Source organism: Hypomesus transpacificus, chromosome 2 (assembly GCF_021917145.1).
Source record: "Hypomesus transpacificus isolate Combined female chromosome 2, fHypTra1, whole genome shotgun sequence".
NCBI lineage: Eukaryota > Metazoa > Chordata > Actinopteri > Osmeriformes > Osmeridae > Hypomesus > Hypomesus transpacificus.
The window spans coordinates 2,744,797-2,768,200 of record NC_061061.1 but is presented as its reverse complement, the minus strand read 5'-3'; the positions used below and the strand labels follow the sequence as shown (position 1 = coordinate 2,768,200).

At 51.4% G+C, this 23,404-nt stretch overlaps 3 protein-coding genes across 3 annotated transcripts in view; all 3 read right to left on the bottom strand.

Moving 5' to 3' along the window:
- Nucleotides 1–8,445: 8,445 nt before the first annotated feature.
- Nucleotides 8,446–14,095, bottom strand: faxcb (failed axon connections homolog, metaxin like GST domain containing b). Its single transcript, XM_047035151.1, has 6 exons — nt 13,233–14,095; nt 11,476–11,611; nt 11,138–11,334; nt 10,062–10,279; nt 9,832–9,948; nt 8,446–9,614 (listed from the first exon to the last, which is right to left on the bottom strand). Exons 1-6 carry the CDS (start codon nt 13,490–13,492, stop codon nt 9,268–9,270), a joined length of 1,275 nt encoding a protein of 424 aa, XP_046891107.1. The 5' UTR covers nt 13,493–14,095; the 3' UTR covers nt 8,446–9,267.
- Nucleotides 14,096–15,072: 977 nt separating this feature from the next.
- coq3 (coenzyme Q3 methyltransferase) lies at nt 15,073–19,866 on the bottom strand. Its single transcript, XM_047035167.1, has 6 exons — nt 19,576–19,866; nt 19,226–19,363; nt 18,280–18,379; nt 16,780–17,073; nt 15,817–15,976; nt 15,073–15,678 (listed from the first exon to the last, which is right to left on the bottom strand). The coding sequence occupies exons 1-6, from the start codon at nt 19,770–19,772 to the stop codon at nt 15,485–15,487; spliced, it is 1,083 nt and encodes a 360-aa protein (XP_046891123.1). The 5' UTR covers nt 19,773–19,866; the 3' UTR covers nt 15,073–15,484.
- A 217-nt stretch (nt 19,867–20,083) lies between these two features.
- pnisr (PNN-interacting serine/arginine-rich protein) overlaps nt 20,084–23,404 on the bottom strand; it is a 5,499-nt gene continuing 2,178 nt past the window's right edge. The window contains exons 2-5 of the mRNA XM_047032299.1: nt 22,847–22,900; nt 22,255–22,449; nt 21,065–22,115; nt 20,084–20,479 (exon numbers count right to left, since the gene is read on the bottom strand). Coding sequence (XP_046888255.1) covers nt 20,449–20,479; nt 21,065–22,115; nt 22,255–22,449; nt 22,847–22,900 — 1,331 coding nt within the window. The 3' untranslated portion in view covers nt 20,084–20,448. The remainder of the gene's footprint in view (nt 20,480–21,064; nt 22,116–22,254; nt 22,450–22,846; nt 22,901–23,404) is intronic.

Sequence of the window (23,404 nt, the reverse complement as noted above, 5' to 3'; positions counted from 1 at the left end):
ATCGACCAACAGCTCTATGAGCTGGCTCATCTCTCCTGCTCTGACTAACAGCTCTTTGTCTATCCTCTTCTCCTCTCCACCTCCTTTTTTCCCACTAACAGCTCTGTGTATTCTCTCTTTTTCTCCTGTCCTCTTTGCCTCCTCTCCTAACCTCTTGTTCTTTGTTTGTCCTCTCTTCCTCTCCCCTCCTTATCTCATTTTATCCTCCTCTCCTCCCCCATTCTTCTTACCTCCTATCCTGCTCTCCTATCCTGCTCTCCTATCCTCCTGCTCAATCTTCCTCTTGTCCTCTCCTGTTCTCCCACTGAAATTTTAACAATAAACTACACCAGTAGGATTAACAAAGGATATTTTTCCAAACGTGCTTAGACATCCACAATCATTAGGACAGACCTCGTTTCTCTCTCGTGTGACTGGAATCCTCCAGGCCTCAGTGATGATGTTGTGTTTGAAGCATGCTCCTTCAACCCTGGCACGGCAGGCCGACCAGAGCACCAGGGGACGAGCCGGTGTGTCCAGCCAACCAGAGTTAACAAGGGAGTGGGGGGCTTCTGATTGGGCGCCAGTGGGCAGCCATGTGACCAGCAGAGTGATTGACAGGCAGCTCTGTCAGGTCCTTTAAGCATCAGTGACCAGGGTGCGTCCCTTTGGCAGCTCCCTGATCTGCTCCACTGGCACACACACGCTGACACACATGGCAGGGCATACACACTTATGCAAATACGCATGGACACACATGCCTCCTTTCTCCCTTTTTTTTTCTTCCTGTTCTTCCTCTTTGGCCAATGTGTTTAATCTCTCTCTCTCTCTCTCCTCTCTCTCTCCTCTCTCTCTCTCTCTCTCTCTCTCTCTCTCTCTCTCTCTCTTTCTCTGTCTCTCTTTCTCTCTCTCTCTCTTTCTCTCTCTCTCTCTCCTCTCTCTCTCTCTCTCTCTCTCTCTCTCTCTCTCCTCTCTCTCTCTCTCTCTCTCTTTCTCTGTCTCTCTTTCTCTGTCTCTCTTTCTCTCTCTCTCTCTTTCTCTCTCTCTCTCTCTCTCTCTCTCTCTCTCTCTCTCTCTCTCTCTCTCTCTCTCTTTCTCTGTCTCTCTTTCTCTCTTTCTCTCTCTCTCTCTCTCTCTCTCTCTCTCTCTCTCCTCTCTCTCTCTCTCTCTCTCTCTCTCTCTCTCAGTTTCACTCTCTCTCTTTCTCTCTTTCTCTGTCTCTCTCTCTGTCTCTCTTTCTGTCTCTCTGTCTCTCCCTCTCTCAGTTTCTCTCTCTCTCAGAGACACCGTGGATCTCTGTGCCCATGCATTGCACCAGCTGTCAAAGGCGTGTTTGAATAAAGGATCTGTTAGTCTTGATAAAGGCTGAGGAGAGGGGAGGGAAGGAGAGGAGAGAAGTGGATGTGCAGGATGTCCTTGAAAAACTGTTTCCATCCAAAGCCCTGATCAGACCAAGCTGGTTTTAGTCTGTACTCTGTAAAACCATGCATAGAACACATTCCAATTCATCACACCCAGTTCTCATTAGTAATCATCCATCTGATAATATTCACCACTTTTTAATCTTCCAAGACTGGAAGTCCCAACCTCAAATCATAATATTTGATTATGCCTCATATCTAGACTTTTTAAAGGTCGATAATTCTATCTGAGGAGCCCCCTAAATATTTCGGTCTGATTACAGACTTTTTCTGTGGCTTTTGTCTAAATGACAGAATCTGCAAAGCTAATGAGCATTGGCAGAAGAAGTGCTACAGGGCGATAGCAGCCAGCCGCTTGCCTCCTCCCTCGCCCTCGCCCCCACCTCCTCCAATCCCCACCCCCCTCACACACACACATACACACCCACAACCCCCACCCCGCCAAGTCCTCCGCGCTCCGCGACCTCCAGTATTACTTCGCCCGGCAACACTTTAATTGGTTTCAGGAAATCAGCTGCCATGGAAAGTCATGACCTTGATCTTTCCTGACGATAAGTGTTGTTTTTAGTGGCTAGATGCAAATGCGAGGTGGTGTGTGTGTGTGTATGTTTGCGCACGTATGTGTGCGTGAGTGTGTGTGTGAAGGTGGGGGAACTGTGGTGGTGGTGGGGGGGGGGGGGGTAAACAGAGAGATACTGTTTACGTTTATTGTGTGTTTACTGGCTGATTAGAGATAATTAACACAGGGTGTTGGAGAGTTCAGAGGAGACTGTGACCTCCCCTGGCCCCTGGGGGCTTCTGGGACACCATACATACAGAACATCATGGCCTCTCTGACTACGTAAACTCCTGTACATGTTCAGCAGATGAGACTGTCCTTTAAAGTTTACAGTCAGGTGAACTGCTCTGGAAAGGAGAGGACAGGAGAGGACCGGTGGGGCCATACACCTGACAAACATCCTTATTGCTGGTACTGTGCTAAGAAAGTGGCCACATCCAGCTCACTACCATTATTTAGTCTCCATTCGTGTTCCTCTGAAGGCTTCACGGCCATCCTCCAAGCCTCGCCCTGCCCTCTGCCCCCTCCCCACAGTTCATCTCCCCTCCCTCCTCCCCCCCCCCCTGTCTTCTCCACCCCCCCCCCACGCTGCCTCTCTCCACTCGATCCGGTACTCACCCCCCCCAAAACCACCAAAACCCAACCTCTCTGCCACCCACCACCCCCGCTTTCCCCCCCCTCCATCCTGTACCCCCCGTCACAGGCGCCCTCCCTCCACACATCCCCCTCTCTGCTGCTAACACCCCACCCCCCACCCCCCGCTCCTCACCCACCCCTAAACAGCCTTCCGTGGAATTTATTCAAATATTTTGACATTTCGCCTCCCCTCACCTCCCGAGCAAAGAGGATATGTGACAGCTGGAGATGCCCTCTCCTCCTCCTTCCTCTCCTCTCCTCCTCCTCCCTCCTCCACTCCGCCTGCCTCTCCCGTCTAGCACCCACAAAGGCCGGGGTTCTCTCTCCTCTGTCTCTCCCCTCTCATCTCTCTGCTCTCCTCTCTTTACGGCTGTGCCTCCTGTCAGTGGCTGCCATCCCGGAGCAGGGAACAGGAGGGGGAGTTGACGTGTTTCTCTCCGCTCGGCGTGCGGCTCAGATCCTGCCCCCGGTGTGAGAGGCTCCGCGCAGCCAGCTGGCGTACAGGTGGGGCCTCTGGTCCGCAGCTGTGGTCCACACCCGTGCTGAGGGGGCGAGGGGGGTGGTCATCCAAGGGTCAACTCATCTGATCAGCATATCATCGACAGGTTCTACAGGGGGGGGGGGGGGGGGGGGGATCCGGGTTTCGACTGTGTTTGCGCGTGCCGGTGGGTCGGGGCAAGTGGATGCAGTCAGTTCACTGAAGCAACGTTAGAGAGTGTTTAATGTGTACGGTTGACATGGGTAGAGAGACAGGGACAGACAGATGGGAGAAGATGGAAAGAGAGCGACAGCGAGAAAGAGTGTGAGGGAGAGAGGAGACACACAGAGACAGACTGATGGAGATGGGACAGAGAGAGAGAGAGAGAGAGAGAGAGAGAGAGAGAGAGAGAGAGAGAGAGAGAGAGAAGAGAGAGAGAGAGAGGAGAAGAGAGAGAGAGAGAGAGAGAGAGAGAGAGAAGAAAGAGAGAGAGAGGGAGAGAGAGAGAGAGAGAGAGAGAGAGAGAGAGAGAGAGAGAGAGAGAGAGAGAGAGAGAGAGAGAGATTAAACACGCTGGCTAAAGAGGAAGAACAGAAAAGAAAGAGACCCTGCTCCACTCCACTTGACTGATGCAGCTCATTAGCCGCTGTGAAGCCTGTCAGAGCGGACGACTGTCCCTGGTCACTGTGCACCACAAACACTGCTACCCCCACATCAAGGTTGTCATCCATCATCAGAGTGTGTGTGCGTGTGTGTGTGTGTGTATGTGTGGAGGGGGGGGGGTTGACAGAGAAATAAGGGTGTTGGGTAGGGAGGGGCAGAGAAGACAAATGCATTTGCCTGTGGTTATATCCTCAGTAATAATCCGAGACTTCCCCGCTGCGCCTGTCTGACCTGAAACTGTAGTCGCAACAACCGGCCTGCATCAGTGCCAACGACACACACATACAGACGCAGCCACACACACACACACACACGTCTTACAAGATCCACACAACAACAAGACAACCCTCCATTACTGTGCTTTCTGATTGGTCTTCCTAACACACACACACATGCACACGCACACACAAACACACGATACAGCCGTGGCCAAATGTATTGGGAGCGACATACATTTTGTGTTTGCAAAGCTTGCTGGGCCTTGGCATAAAATGACTACTAACATAATGTCAGTTCAGTCATATCAACAGCACAGGGGACAGTGTGAACTAGTTCTAGGCAGGTGAAATCCCTCTATCATTCTGATTGGATTTTAAGATAAGATTGACTGCTGTAAAAGAGGGGACCATTTGCATATTTTGATAATGTTCGCCCCCAAAAAGCTTAAAAATATATGAAATGTGCCTTATTGTATTCCAGTATTCTATAGAAACATTTTGAAAACATTTTCCTGAAATACTGAACCAGCTACCTTTGCAAAACACAACATTTGTTATTGCCATAACTTATGGCCACGACTGTTCAGAGAAAGACAGGACAGGGCAGCCCCGAACAAAACTCCCATGACATGATAGGACAGAAGGTTCAATCAGTTCTGCAGGTTCTGCTGAGAAAACAGACAGAGGCTAGGGAACTACCCTATACGAGGGCTTAACCCGGTGTGTGTGTGTGTGTGAGCGTGTGTGTGTCTGCATGTGTTTGGCTCATATTAACCTCACAGCATGTGTGTGAGAACGATTCCCCTTCACTCACAAAAAACACATAGTGATCAATCCTTGAGCTTATCTGGCTCCAGGTAACAGCACAGAGGGGACATGACTAAAGTGTACACACATACACACACATACACACATATGCACACTCACATAAATGAACACACGCACACACACACACTGCAGTTTTTCAGACGGTGTCTAGCCTGGCTCCTTTGGCAGCTTTAGAAGCCTCTCTTGTGAAGGGGTCGCCATGGTGACCCGTGCGTAGGAGGTTGTGAAGCGCAGCAACCTTGTGATCCAACCGGAACCGAGGAGACGGTCCTCGAGCTGAGTGACTGAGTGCACAAGAGAAAACCTCCACTTCTCCCAAAAAGAGAAGAAGAAAAAAAGCGGAATTCAATTACACAGTCGAGCCCCTTCCGAGGCCTTGGGGAACGGAATCAACGCCATTTAAAAGTCTGATTACTCACAAAACCAATAACATTTTGACTCCTTGGTAATGGACCAGTAGATTAGAAAATTTAGATTACATTTAACCGCCCGTAGATTCTCATTAAAACACCACGAACTAGTTAGTAACAATAGGTAATTAAGAGTTTAATGAAGCATGTTACCGTTAGCGCTTGGTGCGGCTGTGCTTGTCTTATGGGACGGAGCTTTACTTTGCTCTTATCCTGCAGCAAAGCCACCTCGCGCCTCATTTGGGCAATACAACATATTAAATTAGATTAATGAATTTCGGTGTTGTCTCGTGGGATGGCAGAGCTCCACGTGGTGACAAGATAACAACGGATTATATATTGGCGAGACCCGTGCGCTGCAGGCAGACCGCGGCTCTGAGTTGCTCCCCGCAGACAGAGGTGGGATATGAGGCAGGAGCGGAGCAACCGGCTTCGGTTGGCACCTGCGGAATTACGGAATGCAAATAAAACACCTCACAAATTTGTTGTGCTTGTAAACAAAAACAAATATTGAGTGCATTGTTGTGCCGTCTAAATAGCCTATGCAACGAAATAAAAGGACAATAAAATACAGGCTTTTAAAGACCAGAGTTAGCGGAAAAGGTTTAAATAATGTGTATCTTTTGCCCCTCTCAGCCCGTTTCTTTCCACCCTCTGATGCCCCTGTCTCTCCTCTGTGGCGAGAGGAAGAGGAAGAAGGGGATGAAAAGAGGGAGGAGAAGAGAGGGGAGGGCAGGAGAGAGACAGATGGGCCAGTGTTGATTGTCCAGGACTGTCAGTATTGTTCTGGCTGCCAGGGAGGGTCACTCTGTCACAGAGAGAACCAGGTCCCCAAAGGCCCCTGGGTCTAACATGTCACCCCCCTGCCAAACCCCAGCCTGCCCCCTGACTCTATTCCCCAGTCCCTAGCTCTCAGCCCCCAGCCAGCCTTCAGCCCCCAGCCAGACCCAGACTCTATTCCCCAGCCCTAGGCCTACAGCCCCCAGACAGCCCCCAGCTCACAGCCTTTATACCCCAGCCCTCAGAGGCCCAGCCCATTGTCACACACACTTTTTAATTTCTGAAATGCAATCATGTGTGACACACAAACTGTTTACCTAGCGAGTCTACCACAACCAAGGAATAAACAGGCACAGAAGCACACGCACACAAACACACGCACACAAACACATGCACATACACACATACACAGGGATCCGGGCCCAAACTAATCCTCTATAATACCAGCGAGTTAAAGAGGCTTTGCCAACATCCTCTACTCTCAGAAAGAAAGAGGGGAAGATAAAGACAAATATAAAAAACAAGAGAAAAAAGCTGTTGGGTTCGCCCTCTATCTTGTCTGGGATTGCTAGTTATTGTTTTTATGGCATGACAACTGGGGAATTAGACTGTAAGCTTCTGGAGAGAGAGAGGGAGAGAGAGAGAGAGACAGAGAGAAAAAGAGAGAGAGAGAGAGAGAGAGAGAGGGGGGGGGGGGGACCGGGGGGGGGGGGGGGGACCGGGGAGGTAGGAGGGGGGAGGGAATTAAAAGAGATGAGAGGAGAAAATCATACAGGAGAGGAAAAGGAGAGAAAAGAAGTGGAGAGGTGAGCAGAGGAGAGGAGAGGACAATCCTTGGCAGCTATCCTGTGAGCGATCAGAGAGCCAGAGTCATCGCATCGGCGTGCCAATGAATTAATAAAGGTGTAATTAGAAAAGAAAACAGCGCCACCTGTTGGAATCGGCTCCCCTCTAACCCTGCCTTTGTGGTGAGCACCTGATCCTGCCAGGACCAGTGTGTGTTTAACTCTATGTGTGTGTGTGTGTGTGTGTGTGTGTGTGCGTGTGTGTGTGCATGGGTACTACCTGGCAGCAAGAGGCAGGTTCTGGGGGTGAGCAGCTGGTCGTGGGGGGTCGCAGTGGCCTCCCATCCCTCAGGACTCAGGGGGGAGGCAGATGGACGGACCCCTGCCAAGGAGGAGGTCTGGGGGCCAGGGGGCTGGGGGGCTGGAGGGCCAAGGGGGCTGGGAGGGCTGGGTACAGCCAAAACCATCTGAGTACACACATCCAGATCAGAAACGGAAGGAACTAGCATAACACAGATTGAACCTGCCGGGAGGGATGTGCAGGAGGTCTATGTGGATCTAGAAAGACACATCATCTTAAGACTACGATGAAAAGTCTTTGGTTGGAATGCTGCAGGGTGTGTGTGTGCGCGTGTGTGTGCACGTGTGTGTGCATGTGTGTGTGCATGTGTGTGTGTTGACTTGGGATAATGTATTTGCTGTGCCAGGGGAGTTTCCTTTTTAATTTGCTTCTGTGTGTTTACCTCTCTTTGTGGATCACTGATCTGTTCAGAGAAAGAGAGAAAGAGAGAGAGAGACAGAGAGAAAGAGAGAGAGAGAGAGAGAAAAAGAGAGAGAGAGAGAGAGAGAGAAAGAGAGAGAGAGAGAGAGAGAGAGAGAGAGAGAGAGAGAGAGAGAGAGAGAGAGAGAGTGAGAGAGAGAGAAATTAAAAGAGGAGTGCAGATTGTGTGAAGCTGTTTGGCCCTTCAGGCCCCAGGGCCTCGCTGGCAGCCTGCACCTGCTCCCCCTCCTGGGACACTTGCTCCTGATCCTCCGCTCCCCTCTCCACTCATCTTTTCCTCTTATCCTCGCTTCTCCTCTCTTCCCCCTATGCTCCCCTCCCCTCTCCTCTCCACCCCCTTCCCTCCTCTCTCATTGCCTCCCCGTATCTCCCCTCTTCTCTGCTTGGTTATTTTCCAACGGATTGACACATAGTCCACACAGTTTAAGTAAATACAAGGTGAGCTGTGGAATGTCGAAAGGATCAAAACACACGTGTCTATGTAGGTTGGAAATGATGACAGCATGTCTTTATTTAGGCTCCAGTACTGTCACATATAACATGGTGGTCCACAGGTCAGATTTCTTGGTCCACCTAGTCACCACATGAAGTTTAACAACTCTAGAAAGGCTATTCTGATTGGGTAGTCTCGTATTTATCATGTTGTGCCTCCGCAATGAACTACTGACTACTATGATCCTGATTTATATTGCAGGTACACACAAATACAAACAAACATACGCACGCACACACGTCAGTTGTATGTAGTGCTACTAACTACTGATAGACCAAGCAGTGTTTCTATCCTCCAATCAAACAGCCTAAAAAAACAATAACTATCTGATTAGAACAACCAATCACATGACATCAGTTCAAATGAAACACGATTGTGCAAAACAATTGTGTGCTCTCTTTGAGAGCAGTAAGAAAACAAGCCGTTATATAAATTAACAGTTTGACATAGACTATGTTGACATTCAAATAAAAAAATAAAATAAAGTGCCACTGGTTTGGTCAGTCAGAAATGAACAACCCAACGTCAAATCCAACAATCAATCACATTAATCACATTCATCTCTATTCACTCTGCACATACACAGTTAATTTGACTAGGGGACACATTTAATCTGGTGTTACTTTATGATTTGTAGATTTTTTTATTTGAGGCTGAAGAAAGAATGGCATAAAGTAATGTAGAGCTACGGCGGCCTCTGGTGGTGAAAAAGTAGAACTGCGTCCAAACTTGTCCAGTTATCAGCTCACCATGGTCAACATCCTCCTTCATCCATCCAGACTCCATCTCTCCATCTTATATCCCTCCATCTTCATCTTATATCCCTCCATCTCTCCATCTTATATCCCTCCATCTCTCCACCCCTCCATTCTACCAGTCCAAGTGGCTCTCTAGCACTGAAGGTCAATAAGACCATGTAACCCTGCCAGACCACGGGAGCACACGTCACAGCATGACACGCCCAAACAGGAAGTCCATAAACTCATACAAGAAGTCACTTGACTAACAGGATGTCATACACGGCATATAGACACCAGTGCAGAGCTCTGGAAGGACATTATTAATGGTAATCATAACGAACCCTTTCATTGGACGAACAGCTCCTCAGAAGTCCACTCATAAAACCCTTTCTGATTCTGATTGGACGGAACTGTTTTATCAGAGATGCCCTCATTGGATGATCAGGTCATGAGAGGCCCTGTCATTGGGACTGCCACGGCAAAAGCAGTGATGTCATCAGACGATTTGGCTCGCCGTTTCCGGGCAGGGGTCAGGGCTTCCCTTGAGCTGCAGCTCGTTGTCTGAGTCCGTGCCCACGTCAGAGTCAAACAGGGACGCGTCCGTGTCGGTGGAGTGTGCACGGCAGCGCGCGTGCCCGTGTTTGTCTCCACTCCGAGGGGCGCTGTCCTCGCTCTCCTCCAGGGTGTCAGTCCTGGAGAACAGGCCCAGGTCCGCAGGGCCAGTGGGAGACCCGCGGCTGTCTGTCTCCCCGTCGTAGTACAGGTCCTCCAGGTCCACGAACCACTCGGGCCAGAAGCGCCTGCGCATGCGCTCACAGAACATGGCCAGGTTGATGAGCTCACCTGGGGAGGGTGGGGCGAGAGGGAGGGGGGACGCGGGGGGACCATAAGGCGGAATCAAGAAAAGGATTGTCAGACCAGTCGGTATTTCCTGTCATGAATTCACTTGTGCTGATAATAACCCAACACCGCATGCTGGCTTTCACTGCCACCTACTGGTGAAAATGGGAGGATTACACCAGGAAACAGGAAGTACCGTAGCATCAACAGGGGCTCCTACCTTTGATGAGCTGTTCGGGTCGCGACCCCGGCAGGCTCCACATGGGCACGGCCAGCAGGCCGAAGACGCTAGCGTCCAGCTGAGACACACAGCCTCCCAGGAAGTAGCGCTTCTCACCTGGGGGATGGACAGGAAGCAGAACTCAGACACAAAGCGTGGCTCCTCCTCCTCTGCTCCCCATCCTCTCTCCTCCTCTTCCTCCCTATCCTCTCCCACTCCACCCTTCTCACCCAGTAGATCGGCCAGCGTGCGCAGGTCCTTCTCCATCTGCAGGTAGATGTGCTCGCGGGGGAGCCGCCCCAGGCCCTGGCCGTACATCTCTCTCTGGAGCACGCCGCTCGTCAGCTGACCCAGCACCCAGCGTAGCACGCCACTCAGGGGGCCGCAGACGGGAAGCAGCTGCTGGCTCTGCTCCTGGTGCTCCACCCACTGGCAGTAGGCGATGGTCCTGGACACACACACAGGCCAGAGGATGATGGTTGTAGTGACTGGAGTGTTAGACCAGGAGAAATGTTATTGTTCTAGTCCTCAGTGCCAATATTCCTATCACCACCGCCCCTCGCCCCCCCCCCCCCCCGCCCTCCTTCTCGCTGCACGCGCACAAACAGGAAGCAGAGGGGGGTATGTCATTATAAAAGCAATTAGCTGGTGAAATCCATCCTGTTTAGGTTAATTGTTCCAGATGAAAGGCGGCTGATGTCTGTATCTCTGAGCCTCTGGAGGGGCAGTGAAAGGAGAAACATCAGACATCCCAGTCACACACCTGATATCCTCTCCCTCCAGTTCGAGGCCTTCTGTTAGCCTGACTACAAACACGCCCACACACATACATACCCTGAGCAACATGCTATCCCACTGCCCTGGGACATCCATAAATAATTGAATCAATAGCCCTCTGTTGGTCTAAACATAGCCCACTCTCACTGAGATAGGGAGGGGGGATGGAAGGAGGAGAGAAAAGAGGTCAGAGGGGAGGAAATAAGAAACGGAGAGAGGAAGAAAGCGATCAATAAAGAGAGAGAGAAATAGACAGATACAAAGAGAGAGATCAATAAAGAGTGAAATAAATATTAATTAAGGTAGGGAATGCAATCAATAAAGAAAAGAGAGAGAGAAAGAGAGAGAGAGAGAGAGAGAGAGAGAGAGAGAGAGAGAGAGAGAGAGAGAGAGGGAGAGAAAGAGGCAGGATGAGTATTAGCTTCACCACACACACTTACAAAATTACCAATAGACAAAAGTCACAGAGAGCGCATGACTCTACTGTATAATGTGAGCGTGTGAGAGAGAATCTGTGTGTGCGTCTCACCAGTAGAGGTGTTCCTCCACCATGATGGTAACCGCACGGGACAGCGCCCTCTCCTGGGCACTCAGGTGCTTGTTCAGGCTGAGGCCCAGCTTCTGCTCCAGGAAGTCTACTATAAACTCTGACCCTGAGACCTGCTGGTGGTTGTACTCGATCCAGGGCATCTTCCCCTGGGGCGAGAGCCCCCCATCAAAGTAGTTCTGCAGGGGCACCAGACAGGAAGAGGAGAGGGATTAGGGATTTCCCCCAAATCCTTATATGACACACTTGACTTCTGTCCATCCTGAGACACACAGTGAGCACACAGTGTGTGTGTGTGTGTGTATATGTGTGTGTGGTACCTGGTAAGGGAGGTCGAGCATGCGCAGGTAGGTTTCCAGCTGCAGACAGAAGGGCGACAGGCTGGGGGCTCCGTGGTTGGGCCTGGAGAACTGGTGGAGGATAATGGTGTCCTTAGAGTCCAGCTGCTGCTCCTTCCTGAGGGAGGGAGGGAGGGAAAACAGATCAAGTGAGAGAGAGGCAGGATGAGGGACAGGTGGAGAGAGAGAGTGAAACAGATAAAGAGAGAGATAGATAGAGAGAGAGAGAGAGAGAGAGAGAGAGAGAGAGAGAGAGAGAGAGAGAGAGAGAGAGAGAGAGAGAGAGAGAGAGAGAGAGAGAGAGAGAGAGAGAGAGAGAGAGAGAGAGAGAGAGAGAGAGAGAGAGAGAGGGGGGGGGGACCGGAGAGAGAGAAGGAAATAGCGTAAGAGAATTAGGAAGGAAGTGAAAAGAGTAGTTGAGCAGTCAGTGTGTAGCCTAACAGCAAGGCAGATTCTGATTGGAGGATGGGAGGAGTTGTTTTCAGCTCCAAGTCCCCCAGGGAAAGAGAGAGGGAGAGGGGGGGGGGGGGCAGAAAGGAGGGGGGCAGCTGCTGCTCTTTATAGCCAGGGTGGACACAGCAGAGCAGGATGCTACCCACACTCCCCACAGAGAAATAGACTGTTTGTATACACACACAGACAGACAGACAGACAGACATTGACAAATACAAACACAGGGTTGGGGTTAGTGATAGCTAGAGTCCATAACTAAATCAGATTTAATCTGAAGTCAGACTGATGACTATTCAGTCCAAATGAAACATGCAAGTTTAATGTTTACACGTTGTTTGATCTTTATAGAGCAGATCAGGAAATTGACGTTGTTTACTATCGCTGTCCAGAGAGTCGTAGTGCTGAAACGGTTCAGACATTGTGACAGCCCATTTTCTCTAAGACGGTGAAACACTAAGCAGTCAGTCGAAGTCAATGACCAGTTTCCCAGACTGCACGGGCCAGTGAATCATAGAACTATCCCAAGAGGCAACACGAGCCAAAGGCTTATACCATCACCACTGGGTAGCCTATAGGTAATGAATGTGATTCAGATGAGGATTAATGAACGACAAACAGTGACAGATTATAGCCCATAAAACAAGCCACCGGGACACCGGTCCCGTCCGTCGTGGGTACCGGATGTTCTATCTTAAATCCATGATTGACGGCTTTAATATTGCAAGGGTGTACTTTTCCAAACATAAAAATATAGGCGGAGTAATCCTAAATACCAAAAGACGACAAGGATTTCAATCACGATCTTTGATACGTCCGCTTTTACATACAGGAACAGAGCGAACGTTTACATTTGTAGCTCACGTGGAATGTCAGTTAAGGGCATCGTGACTGCTGCAGAGCCCGAGGAACGTTTATTTATGTTCAAGTCGCTGGGCAGGCACGAGACCTGGCACATGAGCAGACGCGTGATTCATACAGTACAGTCCGAATGGTCGGTGTTTTACGACCATCTCTGCATGCAGGTTGTGCTACAATAAACACAACAAACGGTCTAGAAAACAGAGAGAGGTTGGGTTGTTGGTGCAGCCGCAGTCAATAACCTAGCCAAAGTGAATGGGCCTGTAGAGCAATAATGACAATCTTCATCCTCATCATCCTCATGCACCTTGCATCCTCCGATTTTTACACAGACATAACAGCATATATACGGATCGTGATGAGGATATGAAGACATGTTGTCATTCACGGTAGCATTTTCTGTGCGGAGTTTTTAACGGAGATCCTACCTGATAGCGAGCAGCTCGTGCAATAGGTAAGCGGCGGCGGCAAGGAGCGCTCCACCGGTGACATAGAGCGTCTTCTTCCACCATGAGTCGGTACCCAGTCCCGTCACGAGCGCACTGTAGTCCTGTAAAGGAACAGCGGCAAAGTATCCATATAAAGACTGGTGTTCCTCAGAGCCACAAAACCCAAAGGGCAGGCTGTGGTTTCGGCCGAGCTCAACCACGCAGGACCGGGACGAGGCGAAGCCAGTACTCCAATACATGGTCTCTTTCGGTAGGCCTGCCCTCCAACTTCCACCCAATAACCCCCACCGGACCTCATCAAAGTGCCTGGACAGCTATACAGCCTGGCGACATGGAGTCGATCAACCGAGCGGGAGGTAGCAGCATCTTCGCCCCTGATGGTGCCCGCACCCACATCGGCATCCTCCGCCAGAGCTCGGAGCCTTTGTCTGTTCCAATGGAAGCCAGTGATGTCACCGCGCCTCGCCGGAGTACACTCCCCTCGCATCTCAGTAAAACTAACAACGATGCGAGCTGACGGGGAACATACTGTAGCCTGCAGCCTGTCCACCTGAATATCTGAACTGGGCTAAAGCAGATGTCTCATGCAAACTGTTTCAGCACTCATAATCCACCGGTATTAGCTAAAGAGAAATAAGAGATCCAAACATTTATTAATTTGACTACCTCTTTATCCTCCTCTTTATGAGTGGAATTTTTAATGTTACATATTATATAGTAGGCTTTTAATCCATAATACTCACTGTTAAAACAATGAAAAAAATATGTTTTCAACCTGTAGGCTATATAAACACACGAACAACACACACGCGTACCCGGTATCGGTGCCAGACTCGGTAGGCTATTTTAGCAACAGTCTAACACATAAATTACAATAGACTTTGTAGTTTTACTCACCCGACTTGTAAAGTGAATATGGACAGTCATCTCGGAAAATACATTGGTACAGCGAGTTCTCTGTAGCGATTGCTTTCCGCATCTCTGTTGCAAAACAACTGATTTCGTAAGGATTCTTTAACTGAAGGGCAGTTACGTACCCATCGAGAAGCAGTAGGCTAATAACACGGTGTCGTCCGCACCCCGGTGCTGTCATTTACCGGCATGCCCTCAACATTTTCAAACGCGTGTGTGGGGAGATCATAGGACCGTGTTGCTTCAACATTCCAAGCTTAATCAATATCTTAACATATAATGGCGTTTAGGATCAACCGACGAGAATTAATAATCGTCAGTCACCGGCTTCCGAAATCTGGAGCCTGTTGCTCAGTGGGACACTGAAGGAGGGTAATTCCCACGTCACCTCTCCTCTGTCATAGAACATCTATGTTGCTGTTATGGACCAGACATTTCAGATCAACTGTTCCATAAGCAGAATAAGGAGTTCCAACTGTTTCCAAAACCTTCAGCTTGGCTGGTTTGTTGACGTTGCTTTAGGAGTGACACTCCTGGAAGGCTTGGGGTGGAGTTATGTAATAATTCACGAACAAGCCAATTACCCTCCCCTAGTTGCCATGGAGATGGGAAGATACAGCCCAGTCCTATATTTGTGTGGTCAGGAGAGCCTCTTCAGACAGCTTCATGTGGCTCAGAGACAACAGGGCTTCTTATGCAACCATTAATTATGAAACAACACTTCTTTTGATGGAGCGTGTTATTATGCGGTAGATATCTTGTGCATTGAATGGAACCATCGATTATACTATGGGCAAACCAGAGAGACAGTTGATGTGTAGGAAGACCTAGACGGGTGTAGACCAGCCAGCCAGCCTGGAGGGGTTGAGATAAGAACTGGATAGAGAGGTAAATGATGAAATCCATACATGTTTCATCTGTTTATTAGGCATGATTCTGTCTTTTTCCTTTTGAACAGTACATCTAACCCCTCGCCCCTCACCATGGCCGTGAACACTCGGACTTCAGCTCATCTCATGGTGATTCTTCAAGACAGTTTGGCAGCAGAGTGCTCTTCAAACAAGGTCACACCAGCTCAGCACTGCTGTCTAGCGTCGGCTGGCTAAAATAAATACCACACTGCCAACAAGATACACAAGGACTGTCCAGACGAGCTCTGTTCTATCCCCGACCCCGTCTTTCCATCCTCTCATCCTCCAGGTCTGGTCCGGAACATCTCCTAAAGGAAATCTCCGGGGAAGAACCTTGGAGATGCTTCAGTCCTACCTCCTCCATCACAGTCTTCCCCCACTCCTGTTTCCCGTCACCCTCCCTCGCCCTCAGCTGTGTCCAGGAGGGGCCGCGTCTCTGCCTCCAGTGTGGGCGGGGCCTGTTTGGGTGTGGCCGGGCGGGGCCTCCTCCGTCCTCTTGACGGCGTGCAGGGCGTAGTTGACGCTGGTGCTCTGCGTCCAGCTCCACCCCCCAGACACAGGGTTGTACAGCATGCCCTGGATACTCTCCACACTAAAACCATCTGAGGGAGGAAGAGAGACATCCGGAAGAATGCGTCAATAACAAAAGGGAGACCTAGAGGGCTTGGAGAGACAGGAAGATGAACAGGAAGGCACGGGAGGAAACAGGAAGGGGATGGCGAAGACCGCGGGAGACCTACTGGACTCCAGGAGGCGCTCCAGGTCCACAGGGGTGATGAACTTGTCCCAGTCGTGGGTACCGCTGGGCACGATGCCCAGCACCCGCTCTGCCGCCACTATGGCCAGGGCGTAGGACAGGTTGGTCTTGGAGATGGTGGTGATGAAGAGAGAGCCTCCGGGCTGGCAGGAGAGGAGCAAAGGGAGGTGTTAGTGAGTGGAACAGCCACAGGAGGCGAGCAGAGGGAGGTGTTAGTGAGTGGAACAGCCACAGGAGGCGAGCAGAGGGAGGTGTTAGTGAGTGGAACAGCCACAGGAGGCGAGCAGAGGGAGGTGTTAGTGGAACAGCCACAGGAGGCGAGCAGAGGGAGGTGTTAGTGGAGCAGCCACAGGAGGGGAGCAGAGGGAAGTGTTAGTGGAACAGCCACGGGAGGGGAGCAGAGGGAGGTGTTAGTGGAACAGCCACGGGAGGGGAGCAGAGGGAGGTGTTGGTAGAACAGCCACAAGACAGGGGAAAGTCTACCCAAACTGTAGGTCACAGATTCACTGTGTTCTCTACTGTTCTATTGTGCTATCTACAGGTCTCCATTGTTCTCTCAAGTTATCTACTGATCCTCCTGACCTCTACTGTTTACTAATGAACAATGCAACATAGCGTCATCGCGTGGTTCAGCTCAGCTTAACGGGGTCTGCTCCAGCCAGACAGAATGGACTGCAGCCTGAGTCTGGCTGCGGCTCTAAAAGGATGTGAGGCGTTAGAGGAGATTAAGAGGTTCTGGCCTCCCAACACACTGACCCACACATCTGGTGAACACACACACACACACACAGTACTAACAGCAAGCACAAACAAAAACACAGTGCTAATAGAGCGTGTGCAAGAGCTGGCAGGCACACACACACACAAACACACACACACACTCCGCCTCATAGGACAACCAGACAGAGCATCGCACGATGACTATGCAGCAGGTCACGTGAGCTACCTTCAGGACGTCCCCGCAGCAGAGGGCGAAGGTGTCCAGGTCAGCCAGGTGTTCCACCACCTCAGAGGCCACCACCGCGTCGAACGACTCCTCTTCCCCCTCCACCGCCTCCCCCCCCTCCCCCTCCCCCTCCCCCTCCCCCTCCAGGCCCTGGGACAGCTCCTCCAGGGTGCAGGCCCGATAGCTGACACGCCCCAGCAGCTCCGGGTCTCGGAAGGTATGGAGCTCTGCTGTCCCGATGCTGTTGGCTGCCGGGTCAATCCCCAACACGTCTGCCCCCAGTCTGCCTAGGGGCTGGGGGTGGAGGGAAGGAGAGTGATGAGTACAGTTTGAGTCCAGAAGGACTAGAGCAAGTCACCAGAATACATACTGCTAAAGTGGTAAAGAGAACTGGACATTTAGTTCACTTTCTCTCTCTCCCTACACATCTCAGGAACTGGATGTAAACAAATGTTGATCAAAAACGATCATAGTTGCAAGCAAGAAGGCAGGAACGTGCTTTTTGAGGGTCTCCCACCCTGAACCAATGGATAGATATTATAAACAGACTACAATTTAGAAAATATGACATTCTGTTGCAGATTACAGAAAGAAAAGGGAGAAGAGTGCTGGTCTAAACAGGATACATATACGACTAACCATCAATTCAACATAGGAGTTTTTCATCACAGAATGGTAGACTTTCACGCACATTCACGTCACCTGATGCAACTGATCGACCTTGTGTCTTTTGTACGTTGTATACAAATCAAAACAGTGTTTTGACATAAAAAGGATCAACTAATTGCCAGCAGATGGCGCTAAAGAGCTGTCTGGTTGGTGCTGCAGATGAAGGCCTATACATCGCAATAAGACGACACTGCATACTATTTCACTGCATTACTAACGGAAGCTGGGGATCTGTCGCCCCCTTATGGGTGGATGACAAAACAGACAATGTCAATGTCACGTGTTTGAGAGAGAAATCCAGACTGTCCTCCCCCAGTCTTGTCAACCCTCCACCGCTGATCTCCTGTGAAGGGAACGACCCTCGCCACAGGATTCTGACACACACACACAATATACTGTACACACTGTGTGTGTATGTGGGTGAAAGACAGCGATAATGGGACCTGATGCCGTCTGCTCGGATCAGCCCTAACAGCTGGTACGTCCACAGCAGAAAGCAACGTCTGAAGATAGATATCCAAACTAACCAACACGTAAACAACAGTAAAGTACCGACTGTCCCTTCCACCAAACCACGACCAGTCACATCAGCGGAGCGCAGCGCTGAGGCGGACGCCCGGGTGTATTTTTGGACGCTGGTACGCGGAGGGCCGCGTCCAACAGCCGACAACTGAGGAGGAATGTGATCTGAATGCTGGTGATTCGAACAATTGGAACACCAAAACAGCTATGCATGGGGTGGTGGGAAGACGGCAGCCTGTGTCCTTGTTGAACACTCCCCTCCCACTTGTCCTGCTTTCTGACAAACACACACACACGCAGCAGTGCTACCTCTGTGAGGAGGCCTCCTCCACAGCCCATGTCCAGGATGCGTAGACCGGCGAGGGGTTTCCCGGGGTGGCGCCCCCCGTGGACACGCATCAGGTTGTCCCTGTGGACAGAGGTCAGAGGTCAACAGGAAGTCCCTAAGGTCCGAGATCACTGCCTGAACTAGTCTGCGAGTCTGTGCTCCCTGTCGCTGTGAGACAGCCACAGTCTGACAGCGCTGGAGGTGGAATGCACTGAAGTCCATGGGCTTCTTCCACACTGGGGTGAGGAGAGGGGGGCAGGGTTGAGGTGGAGCCAGAAAGGAGGTAGGATAGGGAGGGTAGGAGAGGTGGGGTGGGTGGGGTTGAATGCCTGTTTGGGGTGGGTGAAGGTCTGTTGTGCTCCATGTTTCTGACACCTCCCGCTGTCCCAGTACCCCCTGGCCACTGTTGCGATGGCAAATAGGCTTGAACATCGTCCCTTATGTACATTACAGAGCAAAAACAATTGGCCCCAACCCCAGCCTGTCAGTCCATCTCCACACAGATCCGGGGCTGGGATGACACACCTATCAGTGTAAAAACAGCTTGATGTTCTTTATCTGACAGCCCAGCAACAGCAGGGTCTTGCCTGGAGGGTGTGGCCACATCAGCTGTCACTGCGGCAACCCATCAACAGACATGGGATGTTTGGGGTATTATAGGATGGATAGCCAGCACAGAGTTGATGGGGTCAGGGCAGCAGATCAAATCGGTTAAAATAGCCCCATCTCCTCTCTCCTTAATACTGCACCCCCTCCATTTTTCTAGCACAGTGCTGATGTGGAGGCTCTCTGTCGCTTTGATTTGATATCTGTCCTAGCAATCCACCCTGTGGCCATCCCTTCAACAGACGCTGAATGGTCTCTGTAAAATTGTCAAAAGCTGAAGTGACCAATTGTTAGTCATTGGCTTCAGACAAACGCACAGACCGTATGAAAGGCACCCGTAAGTCGTTCATGGAGTGGAGGGCTGCAAATTCCCCTTGTTCATCCCACCACTTGCTGGCCAGTGCCTGGAACTTCTTCACCTCGTCTGGGTCCACGGTGGACTGCGAGGCGTAGCAGGCCCTGCAGGGGAAACGACAGGCTGTTGACGTTAACCGGACTGATGATGATGTGCACCACTTATGGTAGTAAGCTAGTGAGTAAAAAGTAGTCAACTCACACTTAGTAACACTGATTAAAGTAATCCTACAGTGTATTTTATACTATTTGACCTGGCTTGGAAAAAACGTACACGAGTCATTAACAGCTCAAGGTTCATGTTGTATATGTTTTACCTGACATGGTTTGGTACTGGGCGTAATTGGACAGCTGGACATGCGCGACGGTTCAGAAACAGAGCGCGGTGCTGACATACTGAGGTCCAGCTGAACGATCTCCTTCCCGACGCAGCCCCGTCTCTCTTCAAACTTCTAGTAGATATCCCTTGCACGAGCTCCCCAAACTTCTTACAAAACATATTGCTTAAATACATACTGATTATTTAGCGTTGTATGTGTAGGACAGACCAGTCAATGTGACCGTGTCCCCATTATGCTTTCTTCCGACTGGAAACGCGGATCATTACAAATAGTTCCTAGTCTTAGCACCAACGGCCAAACACTTGTGTTTACAAACTAGAGGAGCACGCGTTTCTTTTTCAGTGGAGATATAACGTAATGAAGAGTGATACAATGTTTATAATTGACCATTTCAGACAATTCTTTTAATAACTTGATTAAAACAAACATTTTCAGGGAGTTATTTGGTTCCAAGTTGGTTCAAACAGACCAGTGCAGACAGGGAAAGGGACCATTTCACTTTTATTGGATTACATCAACATTGTGATTTCTGTTAATTCTGTTATGGTTTAAAATAATACACCTTTAGAGATTCTACAGACTTACAAAGCACTTTGCTTTGCATGATACAAGGCAAAAACCCTAGCATTCCAAATGTCCTGTTTTCAGGCTTCACTTAAAAAGAACACATATTTACAAAGTAGAAGGGGTAGAGATGAAGAGGAGGATGGGTAGAGAGAAAGGAAGAGAGCAGGAGGGTAGGGGGGGGGGGAGAGGGGTCTGGAGAGTCCACCTACACTGTTGCCTCGACAATGAGACAAGCCTGTTAAACTCATGGAATTTAAGAGGAGGGGCACAGACATGATCTCCTCAGCGTCGGCGACGAGACGGAGACCTGGACCTGGAGGAGAGACGCAGGAGGGGGGGGGGAGGGGGCCTTAGTGCTGCTCTTCTCTCCCCCTCTCTCACACACACACACACACACACACACACACACACACACACACACACACAACACACACACACACACTCTCTCTCTCTCTCTCTCTCTCCCTCACAGTAACAGACACACGCTTAAAACTCTACAAATACACACAGAACAAGGACACGCATATAGCACAGCCCAGTTGGGCCTCGCTGCTCTCTAGGGCTCTGCATGAGGCAGGCCGGGCAGCTGAACAGCACTGGGCTCGTCATATTTAAACACATAACACATGGGGCCTAGCGCCCCCCTATGAACGGGAGGTTAACTATGCTGGTGCGCTGCAGAATTGTACAAAGATGGCCGTGATTCTCTGAAAAGCAAACAGTTTCTAGGAGGTCGTTTCTTCAGAAAAAGTTTTTCAAAAAAATAGCCCTTGAGCGAGCCCTTGGCAATAGTCATTACAAATACCACTGGCTAAAAGGCCTTGACGCATACATCCAGACACACAATAGAGACATAGATTGTTAGAAAAAAAGAGGGACGGAGAAAAATGAATACTACCTTGATCGTGACTTAGACTTGTGTTTGCGGCTTGCCTTCTTACCAGACCTGTGAGAACGTTCCGTCGACCTGGAGCGACTACGTTTGGATTTTCTAGACTTCTTCTCTTTGCTAAGCTCAGGGCTAGACCTGCTGGCCTCGGAGTCCGAGTGTCTCTTGCTAGGCTTGGCGGAGCCCTTCTTACTGGCCCTGCTCTCCTGCCGGGGCGCCCTGTCTCTGGGGGCCTCTGCCTGCTCGCTCTCCCTCCGCCGCCTGGACTTCCCATTGCTCTCCTCCACCACTACGTCCCTCTCTTTCTCCCTGGCCTTCTGCTTGTCTCTCTTCCTGTCTGACTCCTTCTCCTTCTCTTTCTTCTTCTTGTCCTTGTCCTGGCTGCGGCTCCTGTCCTTCCTCCTCTCCCTGTCTTTGCTGGAGGCCTTCTGCTTGTGCTTGCTGCTGTTGCTCTCCCTGCGCTCTCTGCTTCGCTTCCTCTCCTTCTCCCTCTCCCTCTCCTTCTCTCTCTCTCTCTCCTTCTCCCTCTCCCTCTCCTTCCCCCTGTCTCTCTCCCTGCTGCGGCTGGCCCGGTCCTGAGACCTGCTCTTGCGCCCCCTGCTGGCCCGGCGCTCCCTGGAGGAGCTGCGCTCGCTCCGGTCCCGCCTCCTCTCCTGGGCCTTGTCGCCGTGGCGACGGCGGGAGCCCCGGCTGCCGCTGCGGCGGCTCCCTCGGTGGGAGGAGGAGCGGCTGCTGCGCCTCCTCTTCCTGCGCGGCGAGGAGGAGCGCGAGGAGGAGCGCGAGGAGGCCGAGGAGGAGGAGCGGGAGGAGGAGCGGCTGCTGGAGCGGCTGGAGCTGGAGTGGGAGGAGCTGCTGCGTCCGTTGCTCGGGGAGACCGTGGCGGCCCGCTTCCCTCCGCGCCCCACCCCCCTGACCTCGCTGGCTTCCTGTTCGCTGCGTGACCTTCGCCTCTCTAGCGCGGGCTCCGCCTCCCTCTCCCTGACTTCCTGTTTTTGCAGACTGTCTAGCTGGCCCTCCACATACTCAGCCCTCTCTCTGCTCACTCTGTCCAATGCCATTTCTGTGCGGGAGGGAAGAAACACAAGTCACCACGGTTACCTCAGATAGCGGTACGTCACACCAAACAATGAATATTTTGTGTGTTTTTTGGGGGGGGGGGTCATATTTTGCCATGTTGCGTCCTCGTGCTGTTGCCTCACCGCGGGCTATGGCGGCCTCCTGCGCCTGCCTCTCCAACAGGGCCTGCAGCTCCCTCTCCTTGCGGCGGAAGGCGTCCTGCTTCTCCTGGATGCGCAGGTGCAGCTCCTCCTCGTCCGTGTCGGACGACTCGGAGGCCCGGGCGCTGGGCGGCTCCTCGTCCTCGCTCTCCTCCGAGCCGTAGTCCCCCAGTCCGCCTGCCACAACAGAGCCCCCCGCCGCGTGAGCACAGAGGAGCCGCCAGACACAAGGCTCACACACACACTCCACCCCCGCACCCCCTCGCTACACCTGCAACCCGGACACTTACTGTTAAAGCAGGCATGCATCTGAATACTACACACACTCTGCAACAACACACCCAAAACACTTCTCAAGTCTAGGAGAGCCTGCTTTCGGCCTCGGAAATGACTAGAACGACACTAGGCTGGAGCTCTGAGACACTTTCCCCCCCCCGACATACAACACTCCGCTCTCCCACCCCTCCCTCCCTCCCTCCCTCCCTCCCTCCCTCCCTCCCTCCCTCCCTCCCTCCCTCCCTCCCTCCCTCCCTCCCACATCCCCCCCCAGGAAAGAAAGGAGGGGGGTACTCACTCAGGCCAGTCAGAGAAGCCAGTGCGCTTGACTGTGCCAGCTGTTTGGCAGGAGCTTTTGATTCACATCAACAACAGGAGCAACATGTTAACACACACACAGCCACCATAGTCTGATCATCAGAGCCAAGAGATAACGCACGGTTCGCACGGCGGCCCGGGGCGTGCGTGAAGAGACAAGGAGAACACAATGGAGAGAAGAGAAGGGTTAACAGGCAAACAAAAAAAACTAACTCAAAAGCGAAAAAAAAACAACAACCAAAGTTGCGTCACACATTCAAACTTGTCAAAACATGGCGGGACGGGGGAGAGTCAATGCAGCACTGGCCACTTCGGTCGTCTGCGTGGGAGGGAGGGATGCGGCGGAGGGGGGGCAGGGGAGAGCTACTCGGAGCTGGCCTGCAGTCCGAGGCTCTGACTCGGGTGCTGAGGAGAGTCTCAGCTGCTACGAGGACTCATGTGACATCCCGGGCTCTCCTCCGCTCCCCCTCCTCCCTGCCTCCCTCCCTCCCCTCGTCCACTGCAGCCGCCAGAGGCTGGCTGAGGCTGTAGATGGCGC